At 35.3% G+C, this 12,907-nt stretch overlaps 1 protein-coding gene across 4 annotated transcripts in view; it reads left to right on the top strand.

Annotated features, from left to right (window-relative positions):
- Positions 1 to 12,907, top strand: part of Abd-B (Abdominal B) — a 99,018-nt gene that overhangs the window by 69,671 nt on the left and 16,440 nt on the right. For 3 of the 4 annotated variants that reach the window (XM_069501597.1, XM_034972765.2, XM_069501599.1), the window contains one exon: positions 10,314 to 10,405. In XM_069501597.1, the coding sequence (XP_069357698.1) occupies positions 10,395 to 10,405 (11 nt within the window). In that variant the 5' untranslated portion in view covers positions 10,314 to 10,394. The remainder of the gene's footprint in view (positions 1 to 10,313; positions 10,406 to 12,907) is intronic. The other variant, XM_069501600.1, reaches the window with a different exon arrangement.

Below are 12,907 nucleotides of genomic sequence, written 5' to 3'. Positions count from 1 at the left end.
GTTCTGCAGAAAATGGCTTATTTGCATTTGAATGATAATAACTTGGACCCGACCGAGAACTGGTTTTTACACTTGCTGTATCAGATTAGGGCACTTTAAATTTAATTGGAGTTTCAAGTGGCAGCGTATAAAGATACCTTACATGCACATTTTATCAAATCGTTTTAAGTGTCTCTGGTTTCTCACGAACCTAAAGCTCAAGTAAGCATGAGTTAATCTTAACATAGTATTGTTATTATTTCGTATATATACCTACATGTATTTGAGACTTAAAACAAATTTAATACCAAGCAGATTAACTCAAACTTAGATTAATGTAATCGCTTTATTTCTTTTTTTGGGGGGTTTAGTCAAAGGTGACTATGTCATCCCCGAAAAATAAACATTTCCATAATCACATTAGGTACCTATATAAATAAAAAACACAAAAAAGCTTCGTAAAAACAAAAAACACAAACACATTATTGGACACATTTCAATGAGTGACCGCGATAAGAAAGAAACTCATAAATAATCGCTGTTTGTGCTCAATCAATCAAATATCTGCGAAATGTAATTTTACGGTATGGACATTAGTATTAGGTATTTTATAACGTAAATAACGGATACATACCTACTACAATTAAAATTATTTTGAATTATCGATATTATTTTCCCCGTCCCGTCGTGACCATGATCCTGCAACTGGGTCAAAATACCAATAGGTACCTACCTAATTCAAAATCATTTTAAGTAGATATGTTCCTATTTACCTGTTATTTACATTATAATAAGTATATTTTTAAACTACGAAATAAGCCTAAGATCATTAGGAATGTTAATATTGAGTTAGGTACCTAATGAAGAACCAAAATTTTTTTTCTGTTGAAGTGACGTGAACTTCGTTTTACGTGTAGACTTTAGACAAAATGCGGACACAAACAAAATTATGTAAAACAGAGGATTTGCATTCATTATTCAGTAGATTTACAATTTTACATTTCTTAGCAAAATAATTACGAGGGTCGTGACTTCTGGCCAGCGAAAGTTTTGTAGACGTTGAGGAGGGGTGAAAATATTTGATAAATAATTACCTTACACAACATGAGCTGAAGGACGTCAAAAATGTCCTACTGTTAGGTATTCATATAGGTAGGTTAAGTACTGAACTGAGATTTGAAGAATCATGGCGTCAAGCTTCACAAACTTCATGAATCGCAATGTCCCGGAAAATATAAGGCGATTTATATTCGGGGGTGGTTCGGGCTTCGCTCGTTTTTCTATCAGCAATCTGGGCCGAGATGTGTGCATCATAAAATATACCTATCAAGGTAAACTTTATTAGGTAGGTATTTGAAATTATTTGTAGGTATAGTTACATGATAGTGATAGTATTACAATTTTAAAAGCTGACTGATTGAGGCATTAACTAAATTTTCTAATTGAAATCATAAGTTGTTCCATTAGGTAGGTATCGACGTGTCTAATGAGGTTTATTTCATATCAAAAAAACCTTGATATTCCAAACCAAGTCACGGAAAACAGTTGCATCCTGCTGTATACAAGCCGCGAATCACAAACAAAGGGGTGGCGTTGAAATTATTTCTAATAAGAAACCACCGCCCCGAGACAAAAGGGACGCGTTATTTTTATACAGGACGGTCACTGAATAACAATACAGGGATTTCTTCGTATAAATATCTCAATAAAAAGTCCGGGGAACGCACAATTATATTCTGATCATGCGTCTACTTGCTTCCTTTTTCACTGAGCGTCAACGAAATGTTTTGGTCCTTTTGATTTATGCTCATTATGTATTGAAAGATTTATATTTATTTAAAAGGATGTTCTTTGTTGCTCGTTGTCTAATTTGCCTGTGAATGTACCTATCCAGACGAGATCCGTTTCGTTAAGTGAAATGGGAAAGGTGCGCTGGCCGCGTAGTAAACTCTCCCCTGACGGCTCTTTTTATATTTCCTTACATTTGTGCATTCACTTCAAAGTTAATTAGACTTTATAGAGCGTTCCTTCCCAATTCTGTTTCAGTCTCGCGTCTGACGTACGCCAAGACTTATTCGTTGGAGGGAGGAATGAAGGAGTGCGGGTATGGGAGGGGAGGTCTGGCCCGAAATAGCAAATAAATGAGACGAAAATGTAAATGTTGCGCTTCAAAGATGAAAAGCGCGCCGCTCGCTCGTTCTTGTTAAGCTCATCGCAAATGTACCAGACTTAGGAGCGGAGCTGAAATAATTTTCAGCCCAGATGGACCTACCAAACCAACGAGGTTATTATGTAAGTAGGTAGGTACCAACTTATATTATGTAATATTATTCATAGTGGAAATCAAAAAGAATAATCAAGAAAAAGGAGGCCGTGATCTTAACCACTAGGCTATATCTCTGCTTAAAAGAATACGAAGGACGTCTAAAATACCTGTTTCCTGTATGTCTGATCATTTTCATTGTTATTTACCTAAAGATAGGTATCTCCTTAGTATGTTTATATGTAGGTACCTATATCATAATATTTTCTGGATCTATTTTGCCTAAAAATATCAATATACTTATAATAAAACTGTAACAGGTCCAATTCTGTACATTGAAGATATTTTGAAAATTTTTTTTCGAGTGCACTCTATAATCGATACTGAACCCAAAACTGTAATTTTTTTCATTTTTGTCTGTCTGTCTGTCTGTCGGTCTGTCTGTCTGTCTGTCTGTCTGTCTGTATCACGGCCGCGCATCACGCTGAAACTACAGAATGGATTCCAATGAAACTTAATACGATTTGAGGTCACACTATGAGGAAGAACATAAGATACTTTTTATCCCGAAATTCAGCATGGTTCCCTTAGGAGAGGGGTTGAAAGTTAAAATGTATACTGAGCTGTAATTCATTAACGCGTAGTCCGATTTCATTCATTCTTTTTATGTTAGAAAGGGGATATTTTAAAAATTGTTCCGTAAATATTTCAAGGTCATCGGTTTTTAGCCAACTGTCAAAAAAGAGGTGGTTCTTTTTTTACATCGATTTTTTCGAGGTTTCTGGACCGATTTGCAAAATTTTTTTTAAATCAACAGAAGAAGTTTTCGTGGTAGTCCCATAAAAAAATCTGGATCCAACTCCTTAATCCTGATGCTGCAGGGTTACTGCCCGCCTAAGTTATCAAGATTCAGGAAGCGTTCATAGTGAATTCATATTATTGGTACCAAGCAACGACTGCATTCTCAGATTTCAGCTAGTTATTAAAATAAATACGGGAAAATTCCCGAAGTTAAAACACAAAACGTATAAAAGAAAGAAAAGAGTTTTAAAGAAATGTCCGGTACCTACTTACTATTACGGCAGCCCGTCTCCGTTCCAGGAAGTTTAGTTTGTTATGGGGAACACGTCTCTAGCCAAAACAATGGAATCCATAACCCGAGTAAATGAGCTCATGGCATCAGGTTGCCGCGAGTTCTGACTAAATTATATCTAAGAATATGAAAACTAAATAAATAAAAACATAGTGGAGAATGTACGAGTATGTTACCCAAATATGCTTTCAAATTGATATTATTCTCAGAAAGGTATACTCTGTTTGTAGGTAGGACCTAAGTCTTATTTAAATGAAGATTTCTTTTATATTGATTAAGTTTGAATGAACTAGTTTATTAGGTTTAGGTTGGTGTCCGCGACTTCGTCAACGTGGATGACGGTTTCAAAAATCACATGGGAATGCTTTATTTTTCCGGGATACAAAATTAGCCTATGTAACTCTCCAGGGCTTTAGCTATCCTCCTGCAAATAATCAGCTCGATACTCAAACACACGCCTACCCTAGAAGACAAGGTGATGATAAATCTGAGCATTTACTCCTAACAAAATAGAATAGAATAGAATAGAATGTTTTTTTATTCATGTAAACTTTTTAAAAGTGCTTATGAATAGTCAGGTAGTTTTAATTTACCACTGGTTCAAACACAGAGCAACCGCCGTTTTACCTTACATTTCTGTTGGAATAGGTACCTATTTCATTTGAGCTTTTACCAGTCATTTATAACATTTGCTAAAAAGTTCATTACAAATGAATGCTCAAAATATCACATTAGATAAAATGTGACTATCGGCTCTGAGTTATGATCTTTTAAATTTTAATCACCATGTATCTACTTGCCTATTACCTATGCCTTAATAGGTGCCTAATAGGAAACGAATCTTTTTGTCTATATATATACCTACTTATATAAAAAAGCTGACTGACTGACTGACTGATCTATCAACGTACAGCTCAAACTACTAGACAGATCGTACCTACTGAAATTTGGCATGCAGATAGCTATTATGACGCAGACGTCCTTTAAGAAAGGATTTTTGAAAATTCAACCCCTGGGGGGGTAAAACAGGGGTTTGAAATTTACGTAGTCCACGCGGATGAAGTCACGAGCATAAGCTATTTATGTCATAATGGTCATAATAATACAGGCGGGTAAGTAAAGAGTCATTGTAGATTTAATCTTGGTATGTATTTAGGAGTTTTATCACGACATGGACGGTCGCAAAAGTTAATAAAGTCACTGCACAATATCTGCGAGTCAGCCAACGTATATTTTCCCGAATAAGTCCGCTTAATAAAAGTCGTGACATATGTCCGTGTATTGCCATTGCGGCTCCCCCGCTTATCTTATATTGCATTTGCAATAACCGATTCGGATAAACTTGTTTCATAATGCAATTCAATTGTACCTATTGAGGAAATTGTTTTAGTGGATTTGGAATTTTGAAATGAAATTGTGGTTTAAAAACTTTTTGTATTGTAGAAATGTAGATGTAAATGTTAAAAATGTTTACTTACTTACCTAGGTAGTTATTATGAGTTATAGACTTTTAAATTTAGGTTAGGTATATGAATTAACAATTAATTAGTGTTAAATTTTAAATTATTAAAAAGTATAATGAAATAGATCATAATATTTAATAGATAAGTAAGTATATTGATCGTATTATCAAATCATAAAATGATTGATAACAATTAATATGACATGATTTCACAAAAAAAATTCGTGGAAATCAGGTTAGGTATTTATAAATATATAAAAGGAAAAGGTGACTGACTGACTGACTGACTGACTGATCTATCAACACACAGCTCAAACTACTGGACGGGTCGGATAACATCAGGTGACCCGCCGCTCGTTTGCTCGCTATCTCTATTAAAAAAAAAAACTGGACGGATCGGGCTGAAATTTGGCATGCACATAGCTATTATAACGTAGGCATCCGCTAAGAAAGGGTTTTTGAAAATTCAACCCCTAAAAGGGTCAAATAGGGGCTTGAAATTTGTGTAGTCCACGCGGAGTCGCGAGCATAAGTTAGTTATTTATAATGTGAAAATAATTAAGTATATATAAATTATAAATAAATAGGTAGGTATGTTAAACTGTTACTTAGTTAACAATTATATAATATTCAATTTTACATGTTTTTCATCTTAAAGCATCTTTATTTTATAATATTATTACAATGAAACAAGCACGTGGTAGATAGGAAGGTTACGTGAGCTAGGTACCGACAAAGTTACATTGCAACCTTGCAATAAAGCAAGCATAAAGTCGCGAAACAAAGAGATGCATTTATCTCCGCCCTTCTGAATATGATCTCTAAGTAGTAGGTGGCATAAACGTTGTCGTGATGCACTTTTGCGCAACAATACCTATATGTATGTACCTACATGGGACATAGTAGGTACATACCTAGTTAGGTCAAGTACAAGTGTGGTAAGTATACGAGTGATACTTGATAGGTAGGTAGGTACCTATATGGATGAAATATAACTATATACCTATCATATTATAACCTAACAGTCTTTCAAGTCCTTACCTAACTATTACTTAAGTTGGTATGTACCTATAGGTACATTTAGGTATATTTTATAAACAAATTGTTCTAGATTAATCTACTATAATATAATACACTAGTTTATGCTGGCGACTTAGTCCGCTTGGACTACATAAAATTCAAACCCCTATTTTACCTCCTTAGGGGTTGAATTTTCTAAAATCCTTTCTTAGTGGATGTCTACGTCATAATAGCAATCTGCATGCCAAATTTCAGCCCGATCCATCCGGTTGTTTTTTTAAAATAGAGGTAGCGAGCAAACGAGCAGGCGGGTCACCTGATGTTAAGTGATTACCGCCGCCCATGAACATTTGCAGCACCGGAGGAACCGCCGATGCGTTGCCGGCATTTGAGGAATCTGTTGGTCCACCCCTTGAATAACCCCATGTTTGAGCTGTGCGTTGATAGATCAGTCAGTCAGTCAGTCAGTGAGTAAATCAGCCAGCTTCTCCTTTTAGGTAGGTATTTATATAAGAAAGAGAAGAAAGATACTAGTACCTGCCCAATACCCATTATAATTTATGCTAGCTTGAAGTGACACTACCTACCGAAGTGATACCTACCTATTTCCAAAATGTAACGTACCTAAGTACAGCTTAGTGTTTTTATTGTTGTATTTGTACTGTACTGTGTAATATACCTATGCACAGTACAGTACAGGGTAGGCTAAACTTCTCTCTAAAAAGCCGTGGTAGGTAGAAACAAACAAAATGTGTGAAGGGTTATCTCAATCAAACGACTTCATTTAACTCGTGGCCTGAAGAACGTTATCCTAAAGCACATCGCTGCATCGTAAATGGCCTCGAGGCCTCCACGAGATCTTTGATACTGCAGTTCTCAGAAAAGTGCACTACCTTTTTTGCATTTTGTGTGCTTCCTTATATATCTACATGGCTATTACACAGTGTAATTACTGAACAAACAACTTCTTAATGTTTTTTGGGATTTAAATGTAAGTATTTACCTAACTAAAAAACTGCGCAGACGAAGTTGTTAAACTTCGATGTAATCTGTCTCTATAGAGAGTTCCTCACGAGGCTAAGTTAAAGTAGCAGCGCTACTTACCATAGGTACCTATTATAAATGCGAGTTTGATTGTCTAGTGATCTGTCCTTCAATCACGCCGTAATTTGAACAATGGATCGACGTGATTTTTTACAAGGATAGAACTAATTTAAGGCCTGGAGAGTACCTAACATAGGCAATTTTTTTTTCGGAAAAACAAAGAGTTCCTTCGGTATCATCTAGTTTATTAGACCGTATAAAACTGGCTCAGGCCCAGGACATCGTCCGCGATAGATACGGTACATACCTACGTAGGTAGATATATAATTTATAGACCATAAAACTCGGGGATAATGAAGGTATATAGTAGTAGCTCTATCTAAGAGTGAAATTATTTTTGAAATCAGATGAGTAGTTTTGGAGATTATCCTCCTCCTACATCCTAAGTTCAAACTTACAAACTTTACCACTTTCTAATATTAGTGTAGATACAAAAATATTCAAAAACTGTAAAATGTAAATAATTAACTTTCACTGAACTATACCTAGCAAGCCAACGATCTCTGTACTTTATTTCAATACTCTAACACAAAGTACCTAGATACAGCATTCGCTTAAATTACTTAGTAAACGTGTCATAAAATCTTAATACGTAATGAATAATCAGGTACCTACACATCTTGTTTGCGGAAGCGAAATCAATTCGGCAAATACGGAGGCTCTTCTCTTGCATTTCGAACCCCGTAAATATTTTATGGCCCAGGAAAAAATACACGAACAAATTACGGAAAAATATTGGGAACATTTTTCAATCTTATTCCTTAAGTGGAACAAACGATAAAAATAAATTTAGCGCTTGTGGGCATTTATAGCTGAGATTTCTAGAGCTTTCTTGGAGGGGGGCACGCCATTTCCCTTGTTGCTAATGGAGGCTTCAAGCATGGGAAAGGGAAAACCGTTTTATTACTTTTTTGTAAAGTATATTGAAAAAGCTTTTAGAATTTAGCAAAAAGGTATTTTTTTATTATAAACTTCATATATTACGTTTAAATAAGTAATATTATCTATATAATCAACAATCCTGGTATAGGGCCACCATTTTTGAAGCATCATCAGTATAATGATATTATGAGTAAGTAGGTCGTCAGTTTTCAAGTCACCGCCACCAAGAATCAGGACAGAATTAAATTGTTTAGTGCCCTAAATAACCGAGGTGTCGACAAAATTATCAGATGAACCACCGCCGCTTGACAGTTCGTAAAATTTATAATACCTTCTACCGAATTAAATTGAGTGCAGACGAAGATTGCTCTCACCTTTGCTGGAGGAAGGACGCCGTTCTTTTCAGTTTTTATTTTAGGTATTAAATATCACTCTGATGTCTTTACCTGCCTATTTCAAAGGTTGTGATATCTTATCAAATCAGACACAGAAACGTTAGTGTGTGCCTTACTTTTTGGTATGAGTTTTTTTGTATCTTCAACCGTTTAGGGCTTATTTTAAGCGGTAACAAAATGTATTCAATCTTAGAAAAATAACAGTTCAATTTACTATTTTAAAAGTTAGTAGGTAGGTATGTATTTTGGAGGTCGAATCTCTAAGTCAGGTAAAAATTAAGGATATTAAGCTTCAATTTTTGAAGAATATATGTAAATGAAATAGGTGTTAGGTATATGTAGGTATAGTCATGTTATACGTAAGTACCTAGGTACTTGTAGTGAAACACGCATAGCTGATTCAATACTGATTTTTTTTAATACCCACATATACCTAAGCACAATAATTATTTATTTGTAATCTACCTACATACACCACATCTCCCTTCTTATAAATTAATGTGACAATTGGGTAGGTTACAAATAGAAAACATTAACAAGATTCTTAAGATTGCACCATGGGTAACTAACATTAACTTAACTTATTCTTAATACACTTTTCCCCTTTTTTATGTCTAAGTATCTACCTACTAACTATTTATTAACACTTATTTAATAATTCCTAATGAATATTTAAAATATATAATTTATATATGATTTGTCAGCTGGCGAAAGGGTTATTCTTGCAGATGGAGTAAGGCGCAAGCCAGTCTCGGTGGTAGCACGCGCACCGGAGCCGCGTTCCTATTTTGTGCGAGACGACGCCGGCCGTGTGTGTCGTCGCACCCGTCGTCACCTAATAGCTCGCACGACTCAGCCCGATGCGAATACTCATGGCGACAATGTCAAAGCACAAACGTCCAATACCAATGATCATCTTGTATCAACTGATGTTAATGAGTGTCCTCCTCATAATGCCTAGACTGTTTGTCCTACACCTACAAAGCCTACCAGCTCAGGAGTAATCTACCTACATACACCACAGTACTTAAGTATGTAGTGTTTAAGTAGATAATATAATATTATGGTCCCTGACTTCACGTATAATGTTCTTCTAAAAGGCTTCTGTTGTTTTTATTTAGTTTCTTGAACTCTTCTACAAAGTTGAAACAACGAAAATATTGTATCAATTTTTTTGATAATTACGACCGTTTAAAATTATTTACTTCTTCCTCTGTTCCCTGTGTATTTTTATTACCGAGAGTGTGAGATAGTGGGCTACAAAAACATATAATCAAAGGAAATATTATACTCAATGGCAGTAAAATTTAACTTGTTATGCACATTTGCCTATACCTACCTACTATACGAGGTAATTTAGAATGGATAAGTAATGAACAACTTACATACAATGTAAGGCAATGTGTAGGAGTGAAAATGAATCATGTTTTATAAGTGAAATAAGTTGTGTAAGTAGATACAAGCTGCAAGGACTTTGTAACTTAATATTCATTTTTAAATGCACAATATTTTTATGTTCTTAGTGATCAGCACCTACATGGTGCACTTGAAAATAAATAATAAACTAGCTTATGTCCGAGTCTGCGTGGACTACACTTCTAACCCCTATTTTACTCCCTTAGGAGTTGAATTTACCAAAATCCTTTCTTAGCGGATGTCTACGTCATAATAGCTACCTATGCATGCTATTAATATACTATTTTCATTTTCATTTTCATTTTCATATGTCACACGTCTTTCAGCCTACCTACTTGTATATAATACTAGCTGATGCCCGCGACTTCAACCGCGTGGATTTAGATTTTTGAAAATCCCGTGCGGACTCTTTAATTTTCCGGGATAAAAAATGGCCTATGTCACTCTCCAGGTCTTTATCTATATACCCATGCAAAAAATCACGTCAATCCGTTGCACCGTTGCGACGTGATTGAAGGACAAACCAACAAACAAACACACAAACACACATTCGCATTTATAATAAGGGTACTGATGTCTATTTCAGGGACTTACCTATATAGGTAGCCTATAGGCAGAGTAAACGATAGCTTTTTCGTTATTCTTCTCCTTTGTTTATACAAGAAAAATGTATAAATCAATATAATCATGTTTTTCCAGGCGTGTTGCGAGTAAGGCTCGGGCGCGGCGTCCCTCGCGGTCGACCTTACTAACAGGTGAGGCGGCGACGCCACACAGAACATGATACTAAGGTTTGAATTTGAACTTTATTTTTACTAGTATAGAGCGCATTTTGATTACCTGCATGGTCAGCTTATTTATTGCAATTATCGCTTGACCTTTTGTACGCTGCAAATGAGAGAAAACACAAACGATTTGCTCGAACCTTGTTAGGAATTATGCATTTTGATTAGTATTTTGTAACTAAAGAGTAAGGATAAAATAAAAGGGTCCCTGCAGGTTTCAGGATCCTAGAGCTTTTGTTTATTGCAATTTTTTGAAAACAAAATCATGTGGAATGATTCATGATATCATGATAATATCATCATAGGTATTGGATATGCTTTATTTCTAACGAATAACCACCTGGCATGTAGAGAAATAGACTAGCTATCGTTCTACTCGTAAAAATCTATTTATTTGCATGCGTTTGTGCGTGCGGGGGAACCATTTCGTTTGTGCCACTAGTGCTGCCAAAATTATACGATTTGTATAGCGCTAGGAAACTTTTTCATTTTAATATGTTCAACATTTGTTTTGTTCTCATGTTCAGTTTACGTGGACGTTAGAATTTAAAATGCACTAATCCTTATGCCGCGGCTACATTAACGGGAAACGCCGTTGAAAAACGTGTTAATGGCCGCTAACCGAAGGTGTAGCTACGTCAACGCAATAATTTGAAGAACGGTATTCACAATGCCGTTTGGCGTTAGACGGTTTTAACCCCAATTCAATTGGCATTAGACGTTAACCGTTCAAATGGGTATGCATGACCACTCAATTTAACGCGTTGATTATCGGCGGAATCATCGAGTTGACTAAGGCGTTGTTGGGCATCGACGTTGACCCTAATGTAGCCCGAGCATTATACATAGTAAGATACCTATCTATATGTCTTTAGGCATCCAGACGTGCCTCAGTCGAAATTCGCGCAAGCGCATTTGCATTTTTATTGCATGAACCCTCAGGCCTTGCATGTAAGACTCGTTTCATGACAGATTTATAATGCAGTAGGCAGGTAGGTACTTACTTAGTATGCATTTATATACCTGCCGTTCAAGCATTCCATCCTATGTAGGTACCTACAAATTTCACAATTCCCGGCTTCGTTTGGATGTATTTTGAATAAATGTTCATAATATAATATATACCCTAAGTCAGTTCTGGGTAAGATTTTACATAAGTATATCGATTACAAACAAACAAATCTTTCCTCTTTATAATAGGTACTAGTACCTATAAGTACATAGATATTTTCTTTAAACCGGATAATATCAAAAGGTAATGCTTCCATAACAGGTACATTTAACATCGTAAAAGTTTCATAATTCCAATGGTAAATATACATAGCTAGATATATTTCAATATAAAAAACAAATTTTTCTTAATATTTATAATCGCTTGAGTATATTATACAAAGGTATGTATGTAATATCTAATATATGCATGTTTAGTTGTTTAATAAGAAAATATTGCAGTACCTACCTACTATAAATAATATCGTTTGACTTTGCCGCCACGGCAAACTAATTCAATTTTTTAATTTATCGCTCTCCAAATAACACGCGTATGAGAATAAAAATGCCAACATTGTTGCGATTAGTTTATTCATGGTGATATTTTAATTTCTTTATTAGGTACATTAACATATTTGGAACATATAATGTAGGTATAGATACAGAGGCTCCTACATCAATTAAAATGTTAATTTTGCTTTACAATGAAGACATTATACTTAAATAGCTAGGATCTTTAATGATCTCAAAACATAATGCATGTAGGTACCTATTATATTTTATATAGTAGGCCTAGGTCGTTCATGTACAAAATCTACGTTGGGTAGGTATGGTTTACCAACTGATTTTTTCAATAATGTTCCCAAAACGGAAAGAATTTACATTAGGTACGTAAGTGAGGTCCTCTACGCTATCTACTTATGTCTTCTAGAGAAAAAACACGAATACTTATAATAGGTATACTTAATTATACCTATTACACCTCGATAACAACATAATTTTCTACGGTAAAGAAAAGACGTCGTAGATATGCCTGAATTAGTCTCTCGAAATCTAAACAATGAACAAATTGGTGTGTGATAAATCGAAATTTTGAATCATATCGCAGAACGTTTTAACCATTGTAATTCACTACTGATCAAACTTTATATCGGATGATCTATTCCGGGTGATCCATCGATTCACAATGTGTGCCCTTGAAGATAAAATCTGGCATAAATCAACCAATCGAATACTGAATAACAGAGACCACCGGCTGATGGGTATAGTTGGTATGTAAAACGTGCTTGTATGTCCTAAGTGGTACGAGGAGGCAAGGTCAATGTACCTACCCATGGGAAACATATGAGTATGTATTCGCTGGTTTTTCTTTTTTTCTGCTTGCGGTAGGTAGGTAATATCTAATATAGGTACCTACCATGTGTAAAGGGAGAATATTCATGTATGTTGGTTATTACATAGGTAAAGTTTGGTATTGCTTCTCTTTGCGTTGCGTATTTTCTTTAATGGCGTATATAG

Source organism: Maniola hyperantus, chromosome 10 (genome assembly GCF_902806685.2).
Source record: "Maniola hyperantus chromosome 10, iAphHyp1.2, whole genome shotgun sequence".
Classification (NCBI taxonomy): domain Eukaryota; kingdom Metazoa; phylum Arthropoda; class Insecta; order Lepidoptera; family Nymphalidae; genus Maniola; species Maniola hyperantus.
Note: the sequence above shows the minus strand (reverse complement) of the source record. Positions and strands in the feature narration are given on the sequence as shown.